The 25,920-nt window shown below is 34.3% G+C and overlaps 3 protein-coding genes across 11 annotated transcripts; 1 reads left to right on the forward strand and 2 right to left on the reverse strand.

Annotated features, from left to right (window-relative positions):
• Positions 1–1,304: 1,304 nt before the first annotated feature.
• LOC106771798 (protein RDM16) lies at positions 1,305–5,518 on the reverse strand. Of its 3 annotated transcripts, none has more exons than XM_014657783.2 (6): positions 4,925–5,518; positions 4,285–4,572; positions 3,689–4,144; positions 3,402–3,596; positions 2,839–2,999; positions 1,305–2,463 (listed from the first exon to the last, which is right to left on the reverse strand). In XM_014657783.2, the coding sequence occupies exons 1-6, from the start codon at positions 5,465–5,467 to the stop codon at positions 1,581–1,583; spliced, it is 2,526 nt and encodes an 841-aa protein (XP_014513269.1). In that variant the 5' UTR covers positions 5,468–5,518; the 3' UTR covers positions 1,305–1,580. The 3 variants fall into 3 exon arrangements, with proteins under 3 accessions (XP_014513269.1, XP_022641548.1, XP_022641549.1); XM_022785827.1 differs by lacking the exon at positions 4,925–5,518 and having other exon boundaries at positions 4,285–4,403; positions 4,486–4,572; XM_022785828.1 differs by lacking the exon at positions 4,925–5,518 and having other exon boundaries at positions 4,285–4,408; positions 4,486–4,557.
• A 3,325-nt stretch (positions 5,519–8,843) lies between these two features.
• On the forward strand, positions 8,844–11,363 carry LOC106771213 (ABC transporter G family member 6-like). Its single transcript, XM_014657151.2, has one exon. The coding sequence runs from the start codon at positions 8,940–8,942 to the stop codon at positions 11,205–11,207; it is 2,268 nt and encodes a 755-aa protein (XP_014512637.1). The 5' UTR covers positions 8,844–8,939; the 3' UTR covers positions 11,208–11,363.
• Positions 11,364–12,657: 1,294 nt separating this feature from the next.
• Positions 12,658–23,645, reverse strand: LOC106771980 (SAC3 family protein A). Of its 7 annotated transcripts, XM_022785829.1 has the most exons (15): positions 23,331–23,643; positions 23,152–23,223; positions 21,800–22,639; positions 21,255–21,521; positions 21,072–21,194; positions 20,718–20,819; positions 19,342–19,439; positions 17,785–17,959; positions 16,547–17,038; positions 16,302–16,442; positions 15,864–15,923; positions 15,211–15,341; positions 13,633–13,766; positions 13,313–13,548; positions 12,658–13,102 (listed from the first exon to the last, which is right to left on the reverse strand). In XM_022785829.1, exons 2-15 carry the CDS (start codon positions 23,209–23,211, stop codon positions 13,001–13,003), a joined length of 2,961 nt encoding a protein of 986 aa, XP_022641550.1. In that variant the 5' UTR covers positions 23,212–23,223; positions 23,331–23,643; the 3' UTR covers positions 12,658–13,000. The 7 variants fall into 7 exon arrangements, with proteins under 7 accessions (XP_022641550.1, XP_014513554.1, XP_014513555.1 ...); XM_014658068.2 differs by having other exon boundaries at positions 17,785–17,956; positions 21,072–21,521; positions 23,331–23,644; XM_014658069.2 differs by having other exon boundaries at positions 16,547–16,969; positions 21,072–21,521; positions 23,331–23,644.
• Between the last annotated feature and the right edge of the window lie 2,275 nt (positions 23,646–25,920).

Genomic DNA, 25,920 nt, shown 5'->3' on the forward strand with positions numbered 1-25,920 from the left:
AAAATGAAGACGTTAATAGAGGAAGAGAGAAAACCTCTTTTTAAAAATTAGTATGAGCAAAATTGGAAAAAGTGGAACTCTTAATTTATAAGTTATATACTACTTTAAGTATCAAATAACAAGAAACTTTGTTTTCCCAAAGCAAACATTTCAATAATCTTATTCCTAATACAGAAATAATTGCAAATTTAAAAAATTATCTTATCATACAAATTTAAAAGAAATATATACGAAAAAAAAATTACGTTTGATTTAAATTCTACCAAAATATAATTACTGGAAATAGATACGGAAACAAATTTCTAAGAATAAGTAATGCAGTTTGTAAAAGTGAAACCCAGCCCTATAATTCAAATAGATAATGAAAATTATTATTATCATTCAAATATAAATATATAGTCTGCACTAACTTGTGTCGCTTCTAATGTTTTTTAAGTTTATATATTCCCACCTTTAAGCTATGTATCTCTTAATAATTACAGAGAAAACTGATATTCCATAATAAATGGAATTTAGTCCAATAAAAATATTTAATGCTGGTTGTTAAATCACATATTCAAGTGAAATGTAAAACGATATCATAAAACTGAATTGATAACTTCCATTTTCATACCATTTGCATTTTGAAAAAACAAATAAAAAATAAGTGCAGTATCTTAGATGTCGTCAGTTTTAAGCTTTGAAATGTATTAAAGCTAAAATTGGTGGTAAATGTTAATGTTTTTTTCAGTTTCAAATATATATTATTTCAGTTTCTAGAATTTTGATATCAAGGGCTGAATTCAAACTAGGAAAATGACTTCACATGGAATGAAAGTAGACCGTGAATTTATAAGCATTTCACTATCGTTTTTCAAAATCTCTAAGTCAGTGGCTAAAAAGTTAGAGGGCACCGGAATAGTTTTTTGTGCAAACAGTTAGTGAGTGTTCACAGCACAATTTGATCCAACTTTTGGAAATAAGTCATACGAATTATACAAATTCATATAAACTAATCTCTTGCACAACAATTTGTCAGGTTACTAATTAAGCATTAGAAACTTCTTAAACTATTTTTGATTTGATAATTGACAAAATATATTAACATAATCTAAAATAATATAACTAATTCAATTATGATCAATCTTAAAAATGACATTTGTATAACTACCAAGTAATAGGCTAGAAGTTTGAAGTTCAAAAAGGCTTCATTCAACTCAATCAACCATTTACTTTTTCAAAAGGGCACCTCGGAAATCCCTCGCGCCACCTCTTATTATGAATAAGAGCTTTTCAGTGGGCAATAGGGATTGTAAGAAGGGAGATCAATAATATATTTGTATATCAAATCAGAGACATTGCATAGTCAGAGACATAGTCAAATCACAAAGGCTTCAAATTTAAGCAAATGTTAGCAGGCAACCATTAACATATTTGACTGGATCCTATCCAAACCAACATGAAAAGGCTTACACCACTAATTGATCTATCGTGTGTATTATTTTGTTTAAAACACTGCTAAATGCAAATTATAGAACTGATAACTCACCAGAAGGCCTTATTAAGGCCAATAACGAAGAACAAAAACACTTTAAGACATGTCAAACAGCTTCATCGTCTACGTAATTCACAGCTAGGTCCCAATAATGAGGAACACCAGCATCCACAAAAACTTTACGGCCGGCTGCTTCAGTGATGCAATCATGAACGCTGAACCTATTGAAGCTGGGTTTCGCAACACTTCCTTGCCACACCAGAACACACTTATTGACAGTCTTATCATCATCTGAATCTTCATCTTCTTCTTTCTCTTTTGAAACATCACTCCAATTAATACGCCTGAGCATAAGTTTCCCATACCTCTTAATCGACTTGCTTCCACCCTCAACCACAACAATACTAATACCATCGCAGATTACAGCACATCCAGTCAAACGGTTCTCTTGAGCATTAACATCAACTCTGAAGCGGGACTTCGGATGTGAGAGATCATTTATCTTGTAAAGAGAGACAAGAGTCTCCAGTGTATTTGGGTCATCAAACAGCTTCCTTTCCTTTTTCTCCCGCAGCTCAGCAGGAGTAAGCTTGCGTGCAATGTTTCTATCTATGTGAGCCTGTTCACGTTCAGCAGCTGCACTACGGACTTCTTTTTCAAGCCGAGTAGGGTCTTGAGTTGCTTCAGTGCCAAGTACTTTCATTAAATTGCTAATTTTGACCTTTGGTTTTGGCGGTTCTATGACACCCTGTCTAATCATCTCCTGTCGATCCTTCTCCTTAGCTATTCGTCTCTGTGTCCGGAGTTTCTTCTGTTCTTGCTTAGTTAGTTTGAGTGGTTGAGGTGGTGGAGGGGCAGGCTCAGCAGGTGGTTCAATTGGTCGAGGATGCTCCACATAAATAGTGAACTTTTCCATTTTCAGTTTATCTTCACCTATGATTCCATTGTCAATGTCACCATAATTTCCAGCATGCAGAAGAGGCACGTCCCTGTCAAATTCAAATAGTTAACGGACACAATAAAATGAGACAATAGCAGACACAAATAGATTCCCAGAGTCAAATGTTCATAGTCAGATTCAATTTACCAACCATTCAACCAGACTGTTTTTAAACTACTCGACTGGTTTATTCCAGTTTGTCACATTGTATCTTCTTCTAACATGATTATAGTTATCATTATAAACAGAAATAAAAGAACACAAGGTCATAACTACTTGAAGTCTTAAACCAACCAAATATAGTATGCTTGCTGAATCTAAATTGCTATAATTTGTGACATTCAAATAACACCCTCAAAAACAATCATGAACCTTTTATGAACGCAAATAGAAAGCTGCAGTTCAGGCTGTGTCATAAACTTACCACCATTCAATTTCTGGAATTTGGTCCTTGGGTTTTTCCTTAATTACAACTCTCTCTGTAATTTCTATTAAGTTTGGATTTATATCAGGAGCAGCCTTTGCCTTTGCCAACTGTGCTTGTTTGGCCCTGTGCTCTTTTGCTTGAGCTTCTCCAAATTTACTCTGCATAAGCCAAATAATAATGACAAAGCTGTCAAAGCATATACCAGGGAACTGAAAAGATTATATGGAAAGTCTAGAGAATGCGACTGCAAGAAGGGGATAGACAGGTAAAGATTACACGGAGCTGAGACACGCTATTAGGGGAGTCTATGTCTACAGAAGCAGATATAGGAGGATCATGGGATGAAGCCCTGTAACATTGTAACAAAAAGAAATAACTAATAACTGACTATAAGTCATTGATTAGGTGGGTATTATAAAAGAAGCAATTGAATTTGGAATGGTGGTATCAGAATTGATCATTCTTGAGGAGAGGACAAGTCTCTCAAAAACCCGTGACTCAGTTTAACATGCAATCAACAAAAAAAGACTTTTCTTTCTACTCATTTTCTGTTCCAGTACCTTCAATTTTATCGATTCAGCATCTCGTGACCATTTTCCTTCCTCCACAAACTGGAAATTCATCCTCTTCGGTCGCAGGAGCTTTGTTTTATTAATACCCATCCTTTCATCAAAATGAGGATCAGATTCAGGATCGATATCCAATACAGGTTTTAGTATTTCAAATGCGTCTTTCTTCTGTTTGTTAATGTTGACCTGGAATGTTAAGACACAGATTCTACAGTTAAGACAGGAATCCCGGAAAGGGATAAAATGTATACGAAGAAACAACTAAGAAAACACCAGACCTTTAATGTGCTAAGGTTGCTGGGCTTAGTCACATTCACAACATTTCCATGTTCATCTATTTCCCGTCCTTGAGCATCAAGACGAAGAACAGGGGCCTTAGTGGGTTTCTGTGGGATGGCAACATCTGTTAATATATGACCAGGAAACGTATTTATTAGAGGAGCAAATTGTGGATCTGGATGAAATCCCAGCCTGGCAGCAAGCTCTTGAGCACGCCTGACAGCTTCAAGGTTGGGTACATTTGCAATTCCAGTAGCGCTAGTGCCACTAGCCAGAGAATTTGCAAAAGTAGCAGGGGCAGTTGATGGGAAAATTGACATATTTGCAACTGGGCCGAGAGAAGTTGAGGTGGAAGTTTTTGATGTGACTCCAGCAATGGAAGAGGGCACTGTAGATTCACCCTTTGAACCCAACTTTGAGTCTCCTTGCAAATTTTGGGTAGAACTCTTATTCAACTGCACAACCAAAAAGCATGGCAATGAATGCATTCGTAGGAACAAGCTTAGCAACAACAAAATATATCAGTATCGTCTGACTCTGGCAGCTATTAATGAGAACTATCCAGCTAACAATAAAATGTGCAACATTAACGTACCTGAGGAATTTTCTTCAGTTTTTCTGCCAACTCTTTCTGCATCTGTAAAGTTTTCTTAGCCTTGGCTAGTGCATCAATAGAGAAGCTTCCGGGCTTTCCAGCAGTTGAAGACGGCCCATCTGTACTAGATTTTCCAGTAACCTCATGAGACCTGGTAATACTAACACCCTTATTTTCATTTGTGGTAAAATTCGAAGATACCTTGATGGGAAAAGAAGAAGAAGAAGAAGGGGTCAAAGATGTCTCAGGCACAGCCAAGGGTGCCACAGCAGATGATCCCAATGCACCCTGAAAGAGCAAGGATAAAACGCCAGTAAATGTATGCCCCTCTCCAAGTATTCCAACAGGAGCGATCAATTAACAGAAGATAAAGAATTAGAAAACAAAGAACAGAAACAAAAATCGCAATTAGGTAAAGAGAGAAAGGATCAAATTACATATCGATAGATGGTTAAGTAAACTAGCAATCCCATTCTAGTTCATTAAGCAGTAACTGAAATCAGACTACTCTATAATTTATTAGGAACACTATGAAACCAAGCACATTACAATTCATCTATAACCAAGAAAACTAAAACACAAATGCCGTGAAATATCGTAACGTTAAAACATAACATTAAAATAAGGGAAAGAAACTCACGTTGTGGACAGATGCAGCGTCTTCGAAAGAAGCAGAGGCATGGGAGCCATTGGTGACTTCCTCCTTGACATTGGCCTGAGGTATGCCCCCGATTTTATCATCACCGTTTACTTTCTCTTCTTGTTCTTCCTTCTTTACTTTATCCCCAAATTTCCTCCGTTCCTTCCTCTCCACGGAAACCCTAATTTTCTTATCCTCGAAGTCCCTCTCCTCGCTGAGCTCCCTCTCCCTCTCTTTGCGCTTGTGAGAGTGCGAGGAGTGTCGCGGCTCCACCGAATCTTCCCTCTCCTCATCGCGTTTCACCTTCGACCTACTCTCTCTTTCTTGAACCCTATCCCTGTCCCTATCTCTGTCCTTGCTTCCTTCTCTGTCATGAGCCCTATCCCTATCTCTGTCCCTGGATTTGGGGTCGCGCCTGTGATGCCTGTCTGATCGATGATGGCGGTGGTCGTCGGAGTCACGAGGGCGGTGGTCATCGGAGTCGCGATGGCGTTCGGAGTGACGATCTCTGCTTCTCTTTTCGGATTTGTCTCTGTCGTCCATTTCAGGGTTTGGATGGGAAGATGCTTCTTCTCTCTATTGAAAATGGGTTTACCTTTTATTATACTTTGTACTATAATTTTATATTTATATATTAATTCTTTTCCTTTTCTTTAAAAATATATATCAACCTGAAATGAAAAAAAAAAAAACTTAAATATAATTAACCAAAATTTATAAAATACAGTCGAATGAAAGTTAACTTAACCTAGCTTAATAATTCATTTTTTAATCAAGTGTAAAATTATCTCAATAAGTTTAATATAAATTTACCAAATAAGTAATTTTTATTTAAATTCAAAATCAAATTCATTATTATTATTCAACTTACTCATTTTTTTCATCTTGAATCAGTTTGTTAAACATTTTCTTACACGCCCTATTTATGTAAATTGTTCATTTTCTTATCAATGTTTACATTGTCTTTATTTACATTAGATTATTTAAATCTAAATATTATTTTATATAAAAATATATACACATTTCAAAATTACCAGTGAATACAAATATTTTAAATTGTATAATGCCTTTTTAAAATTTTATATACCAATGTTATAAAATAAATGGAAAAGGCGACTAACATTAATGTAAAAAATATAAGTGTAAAAATAAAACGACAAGTATAAATGTGTTTTTTATATTATTTCACTCTAGATAATTGATGAATTTGTTAAGGCAAAAAGTCTTTTTGCAAACTGTTCTATTTTTGCATTGTTATAATCTATTAAAAATCCATTTATCTAATTCGTTTTTCATATTTTGATCCATGTGTTATAAATTTTTTTTTATCTCCATTTTATCTATACATATTTTTAAAATTTCTCAAAATTTTAATGTAATCAACTCAATCTTTTTCTCAAAATGTTTGTTGTCATGTTAAACGGCTACAATTAATGACATGGATTATTACGGTTGTTAGTGGGCTAACCCAGGAGTGATGGGTCCAACAATCTGGAATACATGTTAGGGTATTTAGTTATGTACCTCCATTCATTCTTCTTGCACCTCTTTAAGCAAAGTGAAAGGACAAATGTTTCCTCATCATTTTTTCAAAATTTAAAGCCATCATATTTGAGAGTGAAATGTGAACAGAGACTAAAAAACAGAGCACGAAAATGTATTAGATATAGTAATGATTGAATTCAGTCGTAAATGAATCTTGAAAACACAAGTTATGAATCTGAAAAAGAATCTAGAAAGTCAGAGAATTATGAGTGTGAAAGCGATAAAAAAAAGTTGAGAGTGGACCAACAACTAAAAACCTAATAATATATTTTCTAAACACTTTTAAACACGAAATCAAGGTAACTTTGCAAACACATTTCTTTATTTACTTTTCTTCCTTACAGTCTCTGACTTTCTTCTTCACATCTGACAATATCCATAACTTCATTCCTTTTTGGGCATGGCGAAGGGTCATTTTCTTTTGGGATCTGTATCCATGGACTTTCAGTCCTTTTTTTCTATATAAAAAAACATAGTTATAAGGATCAGTGTGATATATGATTAAACAGTAACTTTTAAGTATTTGAAAAACGTTTGAGAAATCAATAACAATATTGTTAAGATAAAGTTTATGACTCTTTAAATTTAATTAAATTTTATAAAATAAAGTTTTGCTCCATAAAAAAGTTACTGTAGAAAGGCATGTAAGTTATGCAATAGAAATAGGAGTCGAAATTGAACCAAAATGTTTGACCAGAAATTCTTAATAGATAGAAAAAGATCGAAAAATTTAGCAGAAGTTGGTTATGAATTGACGGTGGTGTGGAAAAAGAGAATGGAGAGAAAAAGTTAGTGATAAGAAAAGTAGGAGATTCTTCCAAAGACATAAAACAGTGACAGTTAACTAGATGACCAAACACCCACAGAGATTGAGAATGAATGAAGGATGTGTGAGCACATGCAGAAATTGCTCATGTCTTGACTTTGAGTGGGAAGCCATCGGGAGAGAGAGAGAGAGAGAAAGATTGGTAAGAGTTAGCTTGCAAGTTGGTAACTTTGGGATGGTAGCCCACCTGCATTAACTACCATGTTTCTGCTCTTTTTCATTATGAGTTAATTAAACTTGTATTATGGTTGAAAGTGAGAGTGAAAAGGTGAGAAGGTAGAAGTGTCCTTGCATTGACACCAAGGTTGACAATCAAAACTCGTTTTTTTCTTTCTTTTAGAAAGAAAGTGGTTAAAGTTTATTAGATCTGCAATCATAATGCAGTAGTATCAAAGACAGAGATTACCCATGAAAAAAACAATTTTAATTTGTAAAAGGTAACCAACCGTCACCTCTGACCATTTTGATGACGTTGTTGGACTTTGGCCGGCCATGTTTCTTTTCTGGAACCCAAAACAGAATGATAAAAATTCTTAAAGTTTTTTAGGTTTAACACAAGAAAATAGAGGGGAATTGAAAACGTTAATATAATTAATAAATGTAATATTTAAAAATTTAATAACAATAATGATAATTTGAAGGTAATAATTTCGTTTTGGAGTAGTGTTGATGGTGATTCATATCAGTTGCACATATTCATCATACATTGACCACTGCCACATTTTACCATTTTCTTGAGTCTTAGTTTCAAATTTTTCCACATTTGATCCAGGAACTGTTCGGCGTCATCCATCACATGGCGCCAAGTTTCACGCATATTTCTTGCCTACTTTGGTAGCTTTACGTGCACAACTTAGTAATTTTATTAATACAGTGAATGCAGCTTGAAAGTTTTCTTTCTTTAACAAGGAGAAGTAACCAAAAGGCCTAAATACATTAGTAGGATAATGATATTTTAACACCCAAATTCTAATAAATTTTTGACACGTGTCATAAGTTAATTTGTCCGTATATTTAATGTTTAAAAAAATTAAAACACATGAACCAATTGACTTATGACACATGTTTGGTGTCAAAAATTTATTAAAGATTGGGTGTCAAATATCTTTATCCAATACATTATAAGAAAATAAAGGAAGATTTTATCCTTTGGTCTCTGGGACTGTATATATACTGTATACTGTCCAGTGAAACTCATTATTTAATGGCATGTTGTTGCAACACTCAAATCATAGTGTTTTTAATTGAAGGAAACGATGATCCAAGAAGAGCAACAACATGAGTCATATTATATAGGTGTTGTAATATAAGTGGTTGTGAATGAGATGTAAAGAAGAATATTTGAAGGGAGAAAGGAATTAATAGTATTGGACCGAAAAATGTGGTAGTGCATGAGGAAGAAATACGTTGTTAGGCCACAGTAGATGGACGCCCCCACCTAACAGAGTGTGATGAATAAGAAAAGAGATATAGATACATACGTTTGGGTAATTGATGAATTAGGAGTTGTAGGTCACCTCCAAATAAAACCCATACATTAGTCAAAACCCTATATTAATATCAAACCTTCCACATCCATTTCCATATATACTGCATAATCTTTAACCTTCCTTCTCCAACTCATCAACCACTCCATCTCAAGCAATGTCATCTCGCATTCTTGCGGACAATTCATTACCGGTCAATAATGTCACCACTCCCTACTTCGACTTAATGGAAATGGACGACCTCACGCGCCGCCCCGCCTCCGCTGAGATGCCCACCCTCGGCCAGCTCCTCAAGCACGTCGGGGACGCCAGGAAGGAAGCCTCCGGCGACGGAAGTGAGACGCCGGTGCATCACGCGCTCGATATAGTTGACGCCGCCGGAGTTGGGCCTCGCTCTCTGCCATTCGTCCTCTCCTTCACCAACCTCACATACAGCGTCAAGGCGCGCCGCAAAATGAGCCTCTCCTCTGTCTTTCCCCGCCGTGGAAGCCGCCTCGGCGCGTCCGCGGTAGCCGAGGCACCTGCCGTCGGCGAGAGTATGTTCAGGCGGACCAAGACGCTGCTGAACGATATCTCCGGCGAGGCTCGCGACGGCGAGATCATGGCTGTACTCGGCGCCAGCGGTTCTGGAAAGTCAACACTGATCGACGCGCTGGCGAACCGAATCGCCAAGGGAAGTCTAAAAGGCACGGTGGCGCTGAACGGCGAAACGCTGGAATCGCGTCTTCTGAAGGTGATCTCTGCGTACGTGATGCAAGACGACCTGCTCTTCCCGATGCTCACCGTGGAAGAGACTTTGATGTTCGCAGCGGAGTTCAGACTTCCGCGCACGCTCTCCAAGTCGAAGAAAAACGCCCGCGTCCAGGCTCTCATCGAGCAGCTAGGTCTTCGGAACGCCGCGAAAACAGTTATCGGCGACGAAGGTCACCGCGGAGTATCAGGAGGAGAGCGTCGGAGAGTTTCCATCGGCATCGACATTATCCACGACCCCATCCTGCTGTTCTTGGACGAGCCAACCTCGGGACTTGACTCCACCAGCGCGTTCTTGGTGGTGAAGGTTTTGCAGAGAATCGCACAGAGCGGAAGCATCGTGATCATGTCCATTCACCAGCCGAGTTACCGAATCCTAGGGCTTCTGGACCGCATGATCTTCTTATCACGGGGCCAAACCGTTTACAGCGGTTCACCGTCGCAGTTACCGGTTTTCTTCTCCGAGTTCGGTCATCCTATTCCGGAAACCGACAACAGAACAGAGTTCGCGTTGGACCTGATTCGCGAACTGGAAGGCTCCCCCGGCGGAACGAAGAGCTTGGTCGAGTTCAACAAATCGTGGCAAAGCATGACGAAGCACCATCAAACGACAACGGAGGCGGAACGGAACGGGTTGTCGTTGAAGGAAGCAATAAGCGCAAGCATTTCGCGAGGGAAACTGGTTTCTGGCGCCACGAACACGAACCCGAACCCGTCGTCGATGGTGCCAACTTTTGCGAATCCGTTTTGGATTGAGATGGCGACGCTGTCGAAGCGGTCGTTCTTGAACTCGAGAAGAATGCCGGAGTTGTTTGGGATAAGATTGGGTGCGGTGATGGTGACGGGGTTCATTCTTGCGACCATGTTTTGGCAACTGGATAACTCTCCCAAAGGAGTGCAAGAGAGGCTGGGATTCTTCGCCTTTGCCATGTCAACAACTTTCTACACCACTGCCGACGCGCTTCCCGTCTTCCTCCAAGAACGCTACATTTTCATGAGGGAAACTGCTTACAACGCTTATAGAAGAATCTCCTATTTGGTCTCCCATGCGCTGGTTGCGTTGCCGGCACTAGCGTTTCTCTCGTTGGCTTTCGCGGCAACCACGTTCTGGGCCGTGGGCCTGGACGGTGGAGTCTCGGGGTTTTTGTTTTATTTCCTGATAATATTTGCGTCGTTTTGGGCTGGGAATTCGTTCGTGACGTTCCTTTCCGGTGTGGTGCCTCACGTGATGTTGGGTTACACGATCGTGGTTGCCATTCTGGCGTATTTCTTGCTGTTCAGTGGGTTCTTCATCAACAGGGATAGGATTCCCAGTTACTGGATTTGGTTCCACTACCTGTCACTGGTGAAGTATCCTTATGAAGCTGTTTTGCAGAACGAGTTCGATGACCCCGTTAAGTGCTTCGTGAGGGGAGTACAGATTTTCGATAACACGCCTCTTGGCTCGGTGCCCCAGGCTCTTAAGGTTAAGCTTTTGGACGCCATGAGCAACACTCTCGGAATGAACATCACCACCTCCACCTGTTTGACCACCGGTTCCGACATTTTGCGGCAGAACGGAGTCACCGATTTGACCAAGTGGAACTGCTTGTGGGTCACCGTCGCCTGGGGATTCTTCTTTAGATTCCTGTTCTACTTCTCCCTCTTGCTGGGTAGCAAGAACAAGAGGAGCTGATCATCATCATCATCATCTTCCCTCACTTTCAGTTTCTGCATTTTTTTGTTTTTTTGTAATTTCTCTATTCTATTTCTTCTGATAAAAACTTGTAATCTCCACTTTCATAAATTACTTCATTATTTTCATAAACTATAGCAGTGTTTATCTGTTTCGATTTAATTTTTAATCATTTAATGTGTTACCATATCGGTTTCGTTTATTGAATGCATTTAGTCCTACCCTAGTTATAATCAAAGAGTTAGAAATATAGAAAAATATATTTTAAATAGAGTGGTGATACTTTCAGGAAAACAATATTTATATTACAACTCAAAATAATGATATCTAAATCATATTTATGTTATTTATAATTTAAAATTTTAATATATTTATTATGTTATTAAAAAGAATCGTAAAATGTATGTTTTTCTGGATTGAGTGTCAGACCATATTTCTCTATGAAATATTACTAATATACACTAAAGTATTTTAATTTAATTAACACACGGGTAAAGGTTTGTGTAAAAAAAAAATATAAATGTAACAACACATAAAACATATAATTGGTTGTTAAATTAACGAAATATTTAAATATATATTTAATCTAAAATTGAAATTCATTATTATTTGAAATTTTTGATGTATTTAAAATTAATATAATTCTTTTAACCTAATTATATGTTTAATTTTTTTATATATCAAATATGTTTTTTAACTAATATTAAATGAAAAATAATATAAATAATTCAAATGAAATAATGACAAAAAAACATGAAAAAAATTTGAATACAAAAATTATATTCATTTATTTTTAAAATTTAAAAACTAAAATTTATCCAAATTTTGAATAAAAGCTAATTTTAATTTTATATCAAATTTCACTTACTAAAAATATATTTAATCGTTAATAAAGTTGGTTGTTTGGTAAAGTTAATTGATAAAATCATATCTATAAGTATACAATCATGAAAAGATATGTTTATGGATGTATATAGATAATTTTATTTTATAAATAGAAAATTGGTTTTAGGTAATTATAACTTGAATTCCGCATTAATATTTTACAGATGAGTTATTTTCTTATAAACAAATATAAAGAGCGTGATAACTAATAAATAAAGTATACAATGTTTTATGATTGAAAAATAAAAACTACAAAGAAATAAAACTAGTTTAAGATGATACTGAAATTCAATTGTATAAAATTACAGCAAAATTAGAAAAGTGATCGACTATTTATAGTCATAATCAAACATCCTAACATATTTTATATTTTTTAATTCCACCTTTTGTGAACAATACTTATAAAATTTATTAATAGTCTCACTAACACGGGAGAAAATTTCTAAAAATATAATTGTAATTATGCAGCCAAAAACAAATGAGCTGCAATTATCTAACAAAATATACATGTTGATTTAATGGTTTTATTAGATGCAATTAAGCAATAGAAATGAAAAGCATGGTATAATTTTTTGATATAAAATATGAATATTTGAATTGTGGTACAAAAAATGAGAGGGAGCTTTTATAACTATTTTGAGAGGTAAATTACATTGCATAGCACCTATAGTCCTGACCTTTCTCCAGGAAAGAATAGTAAGCATCAAAACAATTAATCAATCAATATTTATAAGGCTGTATGTATGTATGTTACGTATTCGTTGGAACGTTAGGCGGCTTCATATTTTTCTCTTCCCACTTACTAATCCCAGGTTTGACACTAAGTTACAGGACCATCCATCACACAGCCTTTGTTCTACCCACGTCATATCACATATCATTTTGTGCCTCAAAAACAATAAACTTTGCTATAAAGGTGCTCGTGCTAAAAAGTCATTCACAGCAAGATTCGCATCTCCGTGGGCAACAGCATCCTCTGGCTCCGGCATACACAGAGTAGATGCTGAAACCTGCAAATTTAAAATGTTCCATCAGGTTAAGATTAGTCACTCAATTTCTAGACTTATACTGCTGAACCAGTTCATGGAGTAAGTCCAAAGCAACTCTCAAAATGTGGCAGAAGGCAATGCAATGACTCAAGGTAAACACTATCACAATGCTCAAGATGCATCATGTTTCAACAGGACAGTGTGAATGTGAAGGATAGAGATCGAACATACTTTGGTATCAAGTAGAGTATCTCCGTTATTATCTGTAATTATGCTAGCACCGTGTGCTTTCAACCATTCTGAACACTCTTCCAAAGCATCCGTATCTCTTTCATCACTTGCTCCATTTATGGCTGCGCCAGTCGAAAACCCAAGAACCTGAGAAATGTAAGAGACAGGTAGAGTTGGGCGATAAGACCGGCACATGCAGTTCACAGCCTTATAACGCATCTTTTCAACATATAGATCTGTGGAAATAAAAAAAAAAAAAAAAAATTCACTTCAGTTTATCCCCTTAACACGGTGAAAACAAGTTAATTTCAAACACTTACCCATAAGGCAGGTGTTTAGATTAGGAGCTGCTTTGTACAGTCTAAAGAATGCAATATAATTTCCTGAAGTTACAGCAGCTCGAACGGCAAGGGCATGTTTTACAGCTTCATCCTTCTTTGCTTCGAGAGACAACCTGGTGTTGAGAACATTACACGCTCAAATTTGAGACGTTATATGAATAATGGCAGAATAATTGAGACTGGCTATAACAAGACTATTATTACAATAATTCGTGGAAAATATTTCAGTATAGCCACGGAAAGACTTGGCATATATTAATCCAATCCTCTATTGTTCATCAGCATCTGAGAATCAGTGATTTCAACCCAAGGTCCCAAATAGGGATGGGATCAAAATTGACTTTGGGGGCAACTACGACACAAACTTCTAATATATTTTAAGTATATATGTGTAGGTCATAAATTATCTTTATAATTTGAATCATAGTAAAAATTAGTTCATAATATAAATATTGATCCGGTACATTTATTCCTAGACTTAATCTTTTCATTTTCTCAATTAAACATTTTTAATATCCTCTATATTGGATGTATATTTTACATACTATAAATTATCTTTATAATTTAAATTATAGTAAAAAATTAATTCAGAATATAAATATTGACCCTGTAAATTCATTCTTAGACTAAATCCTTTTATTTTCTCTCAATTAAACATTTTTAATATCCACAATTTTGTATGTACATTTACATACTAACTTTATAACTAACCAAAAACATTCTCCCTCAACCATTTGAAACTACCTTCTCACACACATTTCTATTTGTTAATTATCTATCACTTTTAATTTACTTCCTTTTGTCTTCATCACAGGATTAAATTATTTTTCAAAATAAATTATCAATAATAAAAAAACCATCTTGTTTCACAATTTAAATTGCTTATTGTAAATTCAAAAGGTATAAATTATATATTTAAATATTTAAATAAATTAACTTATTACGAACTCTAAAATTATATTACAACTTTTGTATTAAAATTGATTTGTTACATAAATTTTACTTACATAAAATAACTATTCATTACACCCCCAACTAAACTTAAAGATTTATCACTTCACTCACCCCAAACAACCAAACATTTGAGGTTTTGAGCTGGCAAATTAGCCTTCACATCAAATAACTACAAATTCATACCAACAATTTCCAAATTCTAAATAACATTCAGAATTATCAAAGTACTTTTCAGGGAATACAGAACGCCAAAAGACCAAAACTAGTAAATTTTAACAGGGCAGATTATAATAATAATAGCACAAAATCCTGATAGGTGAAGCACAATATAGTTATCAAAGCACTTTGCAGGGAATAGAACTCCAAAAGACCAAAACTAGTAAATTTTAACAGGGCAGATTATAATAATAATAATAGCACAAAAATTCTGATAGGTGAAACACAATATAGTTATCAAAGCATGTTTTTGGTGAGAAAACTCCCACACTCGATTCAATCTGAGATGTCTTTCAAATGATGATTTTAATAATAAACATTTCAAAATTCAGACAGATGAGTCTTTTTAGAAAAGAAATCAAGAAGGCTTGGAAGAGCAGGGCAAACCTGGCCATAGATGATACGAGATCTCTGTTGTTATTTGAATGCATAATAACACAAAGCAAGTTGTAAGCCGCAAATTCCATATCGGAGCCCTCGATGCCTTCAGCATAAAGAGTTGTTAACTGAGATTGGCACTGCATTCACACAAATAGCATCGTTATCTAAAGTTTATTTAAAAGTTGAATAACATTGGCAACTTCTACAATAAATAATTCATATTTCAAAAGAATGGTACCCAAATTTCATCCTTGATTTAAAATTACAATTAACTAATTCATAGCATTGATTGCCTTTATACCTTGTTTGGTAGAGAGACTAGAAAAATAGGATAGTAACTAAAACGATGAGTGGAAATGGGTGAGAAATAAAGTAAAAATTAAAAAGGTTACTGAGGTGAAGAAATATAAAGAGAAGAGAAGAGATCAAGAATGAAAATAGGTGATAAATAGAGTGAAAAAAAAATTGATAAATTAAATTTTCTCCTCCCTATTTCCACTCTAACCCCTCCAACCAAAAAAATCATCTGTTAAATATTGTAATCCTTGATCTCAGAAGGAAAACAGATGCACAATTAACAAGAAAAAACACACAAAAAAGTAATCAGACCCTAAAACTAAATAAAGCATTTTTCCTCACAGATAATATACAGAACTAACCTGATTATATTCAGGCAAGTCCCCAAATTCTAGTGCCAGTCGGGCATGTGTTTCATACACCTGAAGCATTGGTTCAAGGGTTACTATCAAGGGCAGAAAAGTTGGAAAATATATCATAGTGTATACAGAATATAAAAATTACCATCACAGAAGCCTTTTTCTATAGGTTATATCAGATGACGTCATTATGTTATATCAGAAACGAATTCTGATATGCAGAACACGTTAAAATAAGAAAAATAGAAGTGGGGGATGATGTGTTCTCACTATAGATCTCTTTACTTCAATAAAGATATGGAAATTTAAAATTTAAAGAGGTTCCTGAACAATTGATCAGTAGCATAGCCAGAGAGATGCAAGAGAAGTGGGAACCATTAAATTGAAAAAAAACAATAAAATAATGAGCAACACTAGAATGCTATCTTTCAGAAAAAATACCTTGACTGTTAATTGATTGCGTATTCGTTGAACAGTTAGGTCTTGGCGAATGGACTTTAACTGGTCGCATTTATAAAGGTAATTCTTCTGGGAATTCTTAACCATCAATAGTGCTTTCTCAAGAACCTCTTCAGGTCGTACCTTTAAGTTCATAGCATTTTAATAAGGTTAATAGTTAGGGAGTGAAGGAAATAGATAGACAGACAAAAGTAACAGCAATTTAAATTATTAAGGGGAGACATTACAGTTGCAGGATCAGGGGCAGAAGTTAGACGCAGGTAACGCTTTTCAATTTCCTGGCAAGTGCCCTTCACAGTTAGAGCATCCCAATCAATATCCTCAACAGCTTTGCTGGCACCATCCTCAAAATTTTTGCTCAGAACCAAGGCACTAGCCCTTCTATTGTACAAGTTTCCAGCTGCAGCATGTTTTTTCCTAGAGTGGTTATTTTCTGTTCGATGGCCTTGTAAATCAAATCTCTTGGAACGATTTTCACGTCTTTTCCTTTCCTCTGGTGTATCACTAAATGTCATTGCAGAAGGATAATACGAAGTCAAACTTTGCTCCTTGTCACTATCACTAGATGCATCACCATTTTCAGAAACAATAGAAGCATCAGTAAGTCGCTGCTTCTTAAATGGCCTTTGGAGAGCCTTATTAGACATTCTCTGCAATAAAGGAGAAAATTTAGTATTCCTCAACACGTCCTCCTTGCCTTCTTTGTTTTCCATGGCCACCTGCATGGCATTTTATGAGGTAAATGAAACATTAATTCTTTAACATTTATAGGCACACGTACTTCTCGTTCTCAATGTGATTGTACTTTTAAGAGCACTTCTGGTATGAGGAAATAAGAACAATACTTCACAGATTAAAAAGTTCTTTCAAAATGAATAAGGCTACAGACATAAAACAAATCCATGCGTTTGTAAAAAAGGGTACCAAACTCCAGACCCATCAAGGATTATAGAACAATATAAACAAGTAAAGCAGTTAATTTGGTTAAACATAATACAATACAATGAACTTGAAAAGCTTTATGAAAAAAATAGTAATGACAATACATAAGCCAACCAAATGACACAAAAAAAAATCATATGATACTAGCTCACTCACAGAAGCTCACATAAAAATTGCAGGATATTGAAATGTAGAATAAAAGTGAGCACACTAAATATATGGGATGTGAACCTCAAACTTATCTGAAAAGCAAAGGATCATTCAGACTAGGATAGTGTCATGGGGATCACAAAGCAACTATTATCCAGATCATATCGATGCATAGCCTCAAACATAACCCATAAGATAAAAATGGCATGAAATCAAGCAAAACCAATAATAAAAAACTAAAGGGAAAACAGGAAAACAAAAGGTAAAGTAATTAACATGCTGTTCCACCCAATTTGTGACAACAAGTAGCAAGAATGACACCAGCTAGAGCCTTGAAAATTCAATAAATTACTTAAACAAGGCATATAAGTACCTTTCTGTCCTTTGCATTAGGTACCCAACTATTGTACTTTACAGCATCGTTACTGATTACCACTGGATTCTCAACTGGCTTCTCCTCTGGCATTGGCTCCCACCTACTTTTCGATCGTCTGGGACTTTTTTTAAACTTTGGCAATAAAGAATCCTGGACTGATGACAGTGAACTACTGCACGAAACATCAACAAATAATATTTGTCATAATATTACATCACTCATTAAAATAACATTCTGTCGTCAACATTATAATTTAATGTTACAAAGGATAGGATGCATATGAAGCACAGATGCAATGCATGGAATATAAGTATGAAAAGAATAAAAATGAGGATAAAATTAAAAAATAAAATAAGACATGCATCACTTTCCATTAAATTATCCTAATTATTTAAAGGAGGCAGATAAGTAATATCAGAACTTCCAAGACATTAGATGTTTCTAGTTGTTCATTCAATAATTTTTATTCCTTGATGCATTGCTTTAGATATTAAGAAAACCTTCTACAGATGTAAAATGAAAAAGCTATAAACTTAGTATAAGCTCTAAGGATAAGCATTTAGGTATGTGCTTTGGTATCAGATAGAGACTACATAGATGCATTCTCATCTTTATGAATTAGCGTTTTATTGCACTTCTTAGAAAGTAAGTTTCAACCACACAATTCGATAGTGTCTCTAATCAATATTGGATCTCCAACATCACTAAATAGTCCAAAATATTACTCTTGAATTTAGGCTGGGTATAGACATAAACATAAATATTCCATTAACAAACTCCAATTTTGTCATATCTATAGTTGATGTGGAATCTCTACACACACTCTAATGCCCGGGATTAGCCATGTGGATCGTGGAGATAATAGAACTAGTTTTAATTTACAATACACTGGAAAACGCATGGACAAGGCAGATTGTATTAGAAAAGCACATGGCTAGGTAGAATTTTAGACTCCAGGGTATCCAAATATCAGATCTATAACAGATCTACCATCTTGAATTTAGTACAAGATTAACTTGATCAAAAAGCTACACATAAGGTGATCGTTGTCCAAACCTTTATAAGCTCTAGTCTGACCAAATCAAATTATAATCAAGGGACATGATTAATAGTTTCTAAAATGTCACATTTACTGCAACAGAAATGCCTATGAGCTTCTAATAACATTTAAAACATATAAGTTCTTATTGTGTATAAAGGGGAAGCTCCCATCATACTAACTATCACATCAAACAAAATTCCTAACAGTTTCTATAACTACTTTAATAAAGTACCGTAATTCTCTGTTGTTCAGCATAATCTATTTACTTTTACTTTAAATTTTTAACTTTTTTTTAATTTAACTACATTCAAATTTTCATTTTTTTGGCCCTCCCAACCACAAGAAATAAGCTACTTCAATTCCTCCTTGGACATATTCCAGATGGAAAATAGGAAGAAGAAACAGAAATTGACCAAACAATGAAAATTAGAAAAGAGCGTAAGCACCTGAAATTTACACTCAGGTGGGTTCAATAATGATATTTCAACCAACAAAAACAAGAGAAATCATACTCTTTATTGATCACATCTGCATCTGGCATTGGGAAAAGTGGTTCCATATCCCAATTTCGTGTGTTGAGGGTACCATCAGCTGTTGCCTTAGTTATCATCTGCAAGTAGGTTAAGGAATCTATTAAGATTATTATTGAAGCAAATTAAAACAAAAATCAAGAAAACAACATATATGATTGATGTTAATAGCAAACAACAAAAAGGACAAGAAGACAGAGTATAAAACTGAATATTTGTTATCCACAACAATGGAATCCATCACATGGATCTAACAGGATGATGCATTAGATAGTATAGTACCCTAATACATAGCTGGCAGTTGACCAGAATTATGAGCATGGGAACAGAAAAACATGTCAACGATTCTTCTCCAAAGTCAATTACCATAAGTGAAAACGAGTAAAAATAAATTCCAATTCTCAGACACAGCATCAGATAATAATTGTCCCCCTTTGCAGGCAAAAACTGCAATTGTTTTCAGTAACATTCTTGAACGCACTGGAGGAGAGGGAGACCAAGAAGGATTTCAAAAGAAATTGTCAAGGGAGATCTCATGGTAAACAATATTCCTTAAGCTCAGGCCTTTTACTGCACTGAATGGCACCATGTTCTCCCTCTAGCTCATAATAAGATTCTACAGCTCAGCTCTGTGGACATTTCTCTTTCATCCTTTTGCTCACACAAGTTGTGTGCTTATTGAAGGGAAAATTTACAAGACATTGTGTGCATGTAAAAAGATTTGGCAGCAGGTATTATTCAAGAATTTAATTATGAGACATTGTCAGTATAAAGTATGCATCTAAAAAAAATTTTATTATGAAGAGTTTCACAGGCATGCACTGTCAGTGTAAAACCTTTTATACACTATTGAAGTCGATATAAAAGTCAACCAATCAGAAATCATCCCTAGTATGAATTTCAAGATAGTCATTATAAAAGTTAATATACCATACATGCTGGTTAGTGATTGGACGAAAAGTGACATTATTAATCACATTAAAAGAAGGAGTAAGAATGTTGCCGTGGGTATGTCCGCACACAAATGTCCCTCTATCACTTACCATTATTAGCTCTATAAACAAATGTCAACTTTTTTTTCTGAATGACTCCAGTATCAATTTAAAAACATGAAGGCGAGTTATACAAAATTACACAATCAGATACTTCTTCTGCTCTGAATAACTAAGGTCAAGAACATAAACTCTGTTCTGTTTGATTCTAACGTTATATACAAACATGCATCATTTGCAATAGAGTAAAAGCTCCAAAACTAGAAGGGAGAGGCAAACAAATCTAGCAAATAAATAAAGACCAGAATATGAAAGAAATATTATCATCATATATTTTCTTCTTCCAATATAAGACTAAAAACCCACCTCCTTCATGACAGCCTGACATGCAGCCATTTGCTTATCATCTTTACAACGAGCCAAAGCTCTTTCCACATAGCCCCGTAAAGACTTGGGAAACATACCAGGCTGTGAGCAAGAATAGTTCGGTATTCATTAAAAGATAATAAATTTTTTTTTTCTTTTATTGAAAAATCTTCCCAAACTTGTGAGTCCAAACACTTAGTTTCCATCAACTTATAGTACAATGATCCTTTCTAAAACTTTATTCTTCTTATAAAGCAAATAATGAAATAAAATAAATAAATTGTCAGGATGATAATAATTTAGCATGCATTATGTAATTTAAAAATCCATTGAATATTATTGTCCAAGTATCACCTTAAGTATGGAATTAGCAGCATCGTTAGATGATACTTTCTCAGCTGGCTTTGGTAACGAAACCGCTATATACACAGGTTTCGGTGCAGAACCAGTTGAAGAGCCATCCTTTTCGGCTTTGGGCTGTCCAAATGTCAAATTTGAAGCAATTCGTGGATTTGTAGGAATTTGAAGTTTGCTTACCCGTTTTGCATCTGGAGACGGAGCACTTTGTACAGGCGACAAGTTTACCTGTTGAGAGGGGAGAGGCAGCGGAGGAGGAGGAGGGAGGTACAAATTGGTTCCTTGAGAAGATACAGTCTTCTGTTGATCCTGAAATGTATCATAAGAAGATTTTAAATCCAAAGGACTTTGATAGTTTGGCTGAATAGGATTAGTTTGTTGTATCTGAGAAGTTTGGGGCCCATGTTTCCAGTAACCATCGTGATCACCACCATTTACTGCAGCAGGCTGACCACAATAAGAAATGAACATAAAATTAATAAGTTAACTAAACTAGACTTCCAAAAAAAAAAAAAAACTAACCACCCAAATACAACAATCTCATAAAACTGAAGCCAGACAAATATTAGATATCCATCGTGCAATTTTTTTTATTAGAATTGGAATTCAGCAACAGCCATAACAAAAGCAACTTCACAGTATGAATAACAATTTATCTGTTCTGTCAGGTCAAATATTCTAAGTAATCTTTTTTCCACACTTTCGGTCTGAAAGTAATCTCAAACCTGAAAAGAAGGTATAGCGGAAGAGCTGGACTCTTGCCTCCAAAATGGTGGATATGACTGCTGAGGCTGGCTACTTGGAGTTGCATAACCACTAGTAACTGCAGGAATAGGGCAACCCAAAGCAGATGAACTTGTGACAGATAAGTTCTCTGTTCCAGGTGCACAGCTGACTTCTGTTTGGTTGTAGTAGTCTGCCCACTGTTTGTACTGTTGCTGATACTGCATTGAAGTAGTGGCAGCACCAGAACTATAGGAACTACTGGAATCCGGGGTGTAATTAGTATATGGATGAGAAGAGTAACTGCCATTGTTCCACACAGTCGCTTGATTTCCATATCCGCTGCTGTTTTGGTAACCTCCAGTAGTCTGATAATCAGCAGGATTGTAATAAGTGCTTGAATAACTTGCGGATCCAGCATAAGACCCAGTATTCTGAAAGGAGGAAATAGGCTGATAAGGAGCACCTGTGTTTTGATATGCTCCTACAGGCTGTGAATAGGTATGATTAGGTTGCTGCTGATAGTTGTTATAGTAGCCCGAGTATCCCATGCTGCCATAACCATATGGATTAGAAGAACTTGGGTATGATGCGTATGCATTGTAATCTTGGGTTACATTAGCTGTTCCCAAATTTGATGAATTACCAGCAACTGATGATACATTGTGTCCATCTTGAATGCTTCTTGCAGGCGGCTGTGGATGTTGATCGTACTGGTAGGTTGGATTAGAATAGATCCCGTTTCCTGTAGAGCTATGAACAGTCCATGATGCAGCTTCAGACCCAGTTGTAGTGGGAGCATAGGAAGTTGGATGATGTTGGCTAGCATCAACGTGCCGGTTCTACAAAAGAGATTACGAGTTACGCTTTAAGTAATCAAAGTATACTCAACTGAACCGTGCAAGAATTAAGTGATACAACGATGAGATATCATTCAGGCCAAAACATCCAAAACAGAAAAATTATGGCGTAGAAATTAAATAGGAGTCCATTTACACCAGTAATCTATGACAGTGCAGAAAGAGAATTAGCCGCTTAGCAAAACATATTTTTCCCCTGGAAGACAAATCATTCACATAACAGGCAGAGAAAACTTCTCCAGCAAACTCTTACGATTTACTAAGAGTTGAAAATATCAAAACAATGATTGCAGCAGGCTCTCAGTATTCAGCAACATAGGGATCAAAATTTTAACGGATGCAAGGTTTGTATGAAGAACACTTGAACGACATCAGTACATCACATTTTCAAACTCATTAAAAAAACAACACTGTTTGATTCACAAACTTGACCATAAACATAAGCATCTAAACAACTTAGTTTTTAAGACACGGAACCACGCTTCATAGATTACCTCGAACAGGTGCGGCTCCGCGGGAGCTAAGGTCTCAGTATTACTTCCTTCGTTGGCCATCTCTCGGAAACCCTGATTGAGCAAAAAAAAAAAAAACAGACGCAGATAATTAATAATAAAGTCGGTGGAAATATGAGAAAAACCCTAATAAATTGATAAGAAATAGCAAGAGTGAAAACCTCGTGAAATCTCAGAAAATGAATGGGGAAAAGGTCATAACGGTGAAATCAGGGAAGCGGTAAGGAATCCGAGGAAGCAGATAAGCAAATTGGGGAGAAGAAGAACAATTAATGAAAAGCAGAAAAGAAAAACAAGTAGCAGATAGATAGATATGAAATACTACGACGGAGAATAAAAAGATTGAAAAAGAAAGACGGGGAAGGACTTTGCAGTAAAACGTAAAAAGGGGTTACAGGCGAAAACGCCGGAAGAGAGAGAGATGGGTTGGGATGTGTTTTTGAGGGAAAAAGTTGGGAGAAATACAATTCATTGAGAGAGGGACTGTGCAGAGGTGGGTCCTCCGGTGGCGCTACAATAAAACATATAATAATGCTAATCTTTCTATTTTCTTAAATACCATTTTTTATTAGAGATATTTATTCCATCGGGTTAATTAGATTCAAATAAATTACATTGATTGAAGTAAATTCCACGTAACTAACTTTTATAAAATTTTAGTGATAATTTTAGTATCATTAGTATAAGATAAACTATTTATAAAATACACTATCTTTTTTTTTAATTACAATTTTTAATAAAAGAAAATGATCATATTAAGACAAATGACTCGAACTAATCTAACTTGCTAAGTAGAGAATTAGTTAAAATCAGTTAAAGGTAAAAAAAAATGAAAATTTAATTCAATTTAATTTAATATATTTTTTAATAAATTGGATAATCTATTATGTTCAAACGTTACTGGCCTGCAAAACACCCTAATTTTGGAGGCTAAAAATAATAATAATAATAATAATAATAATAGTAATAATAATAATAATAATAATAATAATAATAGGAAAAGTTAGAAACATAAAATTGATGACCCTTGAGTATTGGTAAATGTTTTTTCCAATATTATCATTTTACTCTTTGAAACATAAAATTGATGACCCTTGAGTATTATCCTTTTTTTCCAATATATATATATATATATATATATATATATATATATATATATATATATATATATATATATATATATATATATATATATATATATATTTCTTAATTCCCTGTTTTTAGACACAACTTTATTTTTCCTTCTTAATTTATAAATGGCTTATTGAGTCCTCACAGGACTTTGTTAAAAAATGTGTGATTATATTAATGAGTAATGTTTAAAAATACATTGTGGATAGTTTTAAATTAAATTCACCAAATTTAATATCTCGTAGAAAAATCACAAAAATTAAGATGAGTATTTAAAATTGAATCAACCTAATAAAAACAGTGAGTTTGGTGTAGTTTTTTAAACTTTGGAATAAGTTTAAATCAAATCAAATCCCAGACCAGGGAAGACATGCACTTGAAGTTTAATGCTACATGGCGCTTGATTTTTAATTTTCAAATATTAATTTAGTTTTATGTTGACCAAAACTTGTGTTTAATATTTTATACGATAATAAAAATAATAAAGTTATTATAGTCGTTATTATTGTAATTATAAAATTAAATATAAATAATTTTTATTTATTTATAAGTGATTTTTTAATTAAAAAATGGTTAATGTTTTAGATATGCATATACGAGTCTTTTTATTATTCGTTCATATATTTTAATATCAGAGACCTGATTCTATTTCTTACTTCTATCTAATTAGACAGTTAGAGTAACTGTATTTTCTACTTTTATTAAATTAGTTTCTTTAATAAAATAAGTTAATTTCATGACTTTTTTTAATATGTTTATTTTTACATTACATGTCATCTTTTTTTGTTATTAAGTAATATTTGAGTTTTCTTTTGCTAACTTTATTGATTAATGAATCTAGATGTGCACTAATCATGTTGATAAATAAATCCTCTTTTATATTTAAAAACATTTTAAGAGTATTTTTATCTATTTATTCTTCTTATTTAAGAGATGTTAATTACACAGTTTTTTTTTTTTGAGTTTTTTTTTTCTTTTTTAAAAACTTATATATTTTTTCGTTAATGTGTATATACTACTATGTATATATATTATATTATTATAGTCATTATGATGAATAACTATATTAATATAATGTATGTTTCTAATTTTATTTTATTTTTCTTAATTTTATTTAATAATTGTATCCTATGGAATAGAATATTACAAACATTAAATATTCAGCTATTTTGTACTCTAAGATATGCTTTCAAATTTTCTTTCACAAAAAACAGATAAGTGATCAAATAATTATACAATTCATTTGGTAACACTAATCATCAGTCAAGGAATCACATTCAATCATTGAATACTTTTAAAAATATATTTTGTCATCAATCTTGACTGAAGTATATCTTCGTCCTTAATTAAACTGAAGTTCAATTTCAATTTTGATTTTTTGTTTTTCGCTATTTATGAATAATCATGTTTGACTTACATCAACAACAGTGAAAAACGAATGAAATTTAAAATAATAAAAAAGAAGCGAAAGATAACTAAAAAAAACAATACAATGGAAATAATAAGAAATACTTATAAGTAAAGATAGAAATAAAAAATAACATGAAGAAATAAAAATCAGTTAAATAAATAAGAGAATAAAATTGAATCTGGACAGTTTTATATAATTGTCCTTAATAA

This window comes from Vigna radiata, chromosome 8 (genome assembly GCF_000741045.1).
Source record: "Vigna radiata var. radiata cultivar VC1973A chromosome 8, Vradiata_ver6, whole genome shotgun sequence".
In the NCBI taxonomy this organism is placed as follows: domain Eukaryota; kingdom Viridiplantae; phylum Streptophyta; class Magnoliopsida; order Fabales; family Fabaceae; genus Vigna; species Vigna radiata.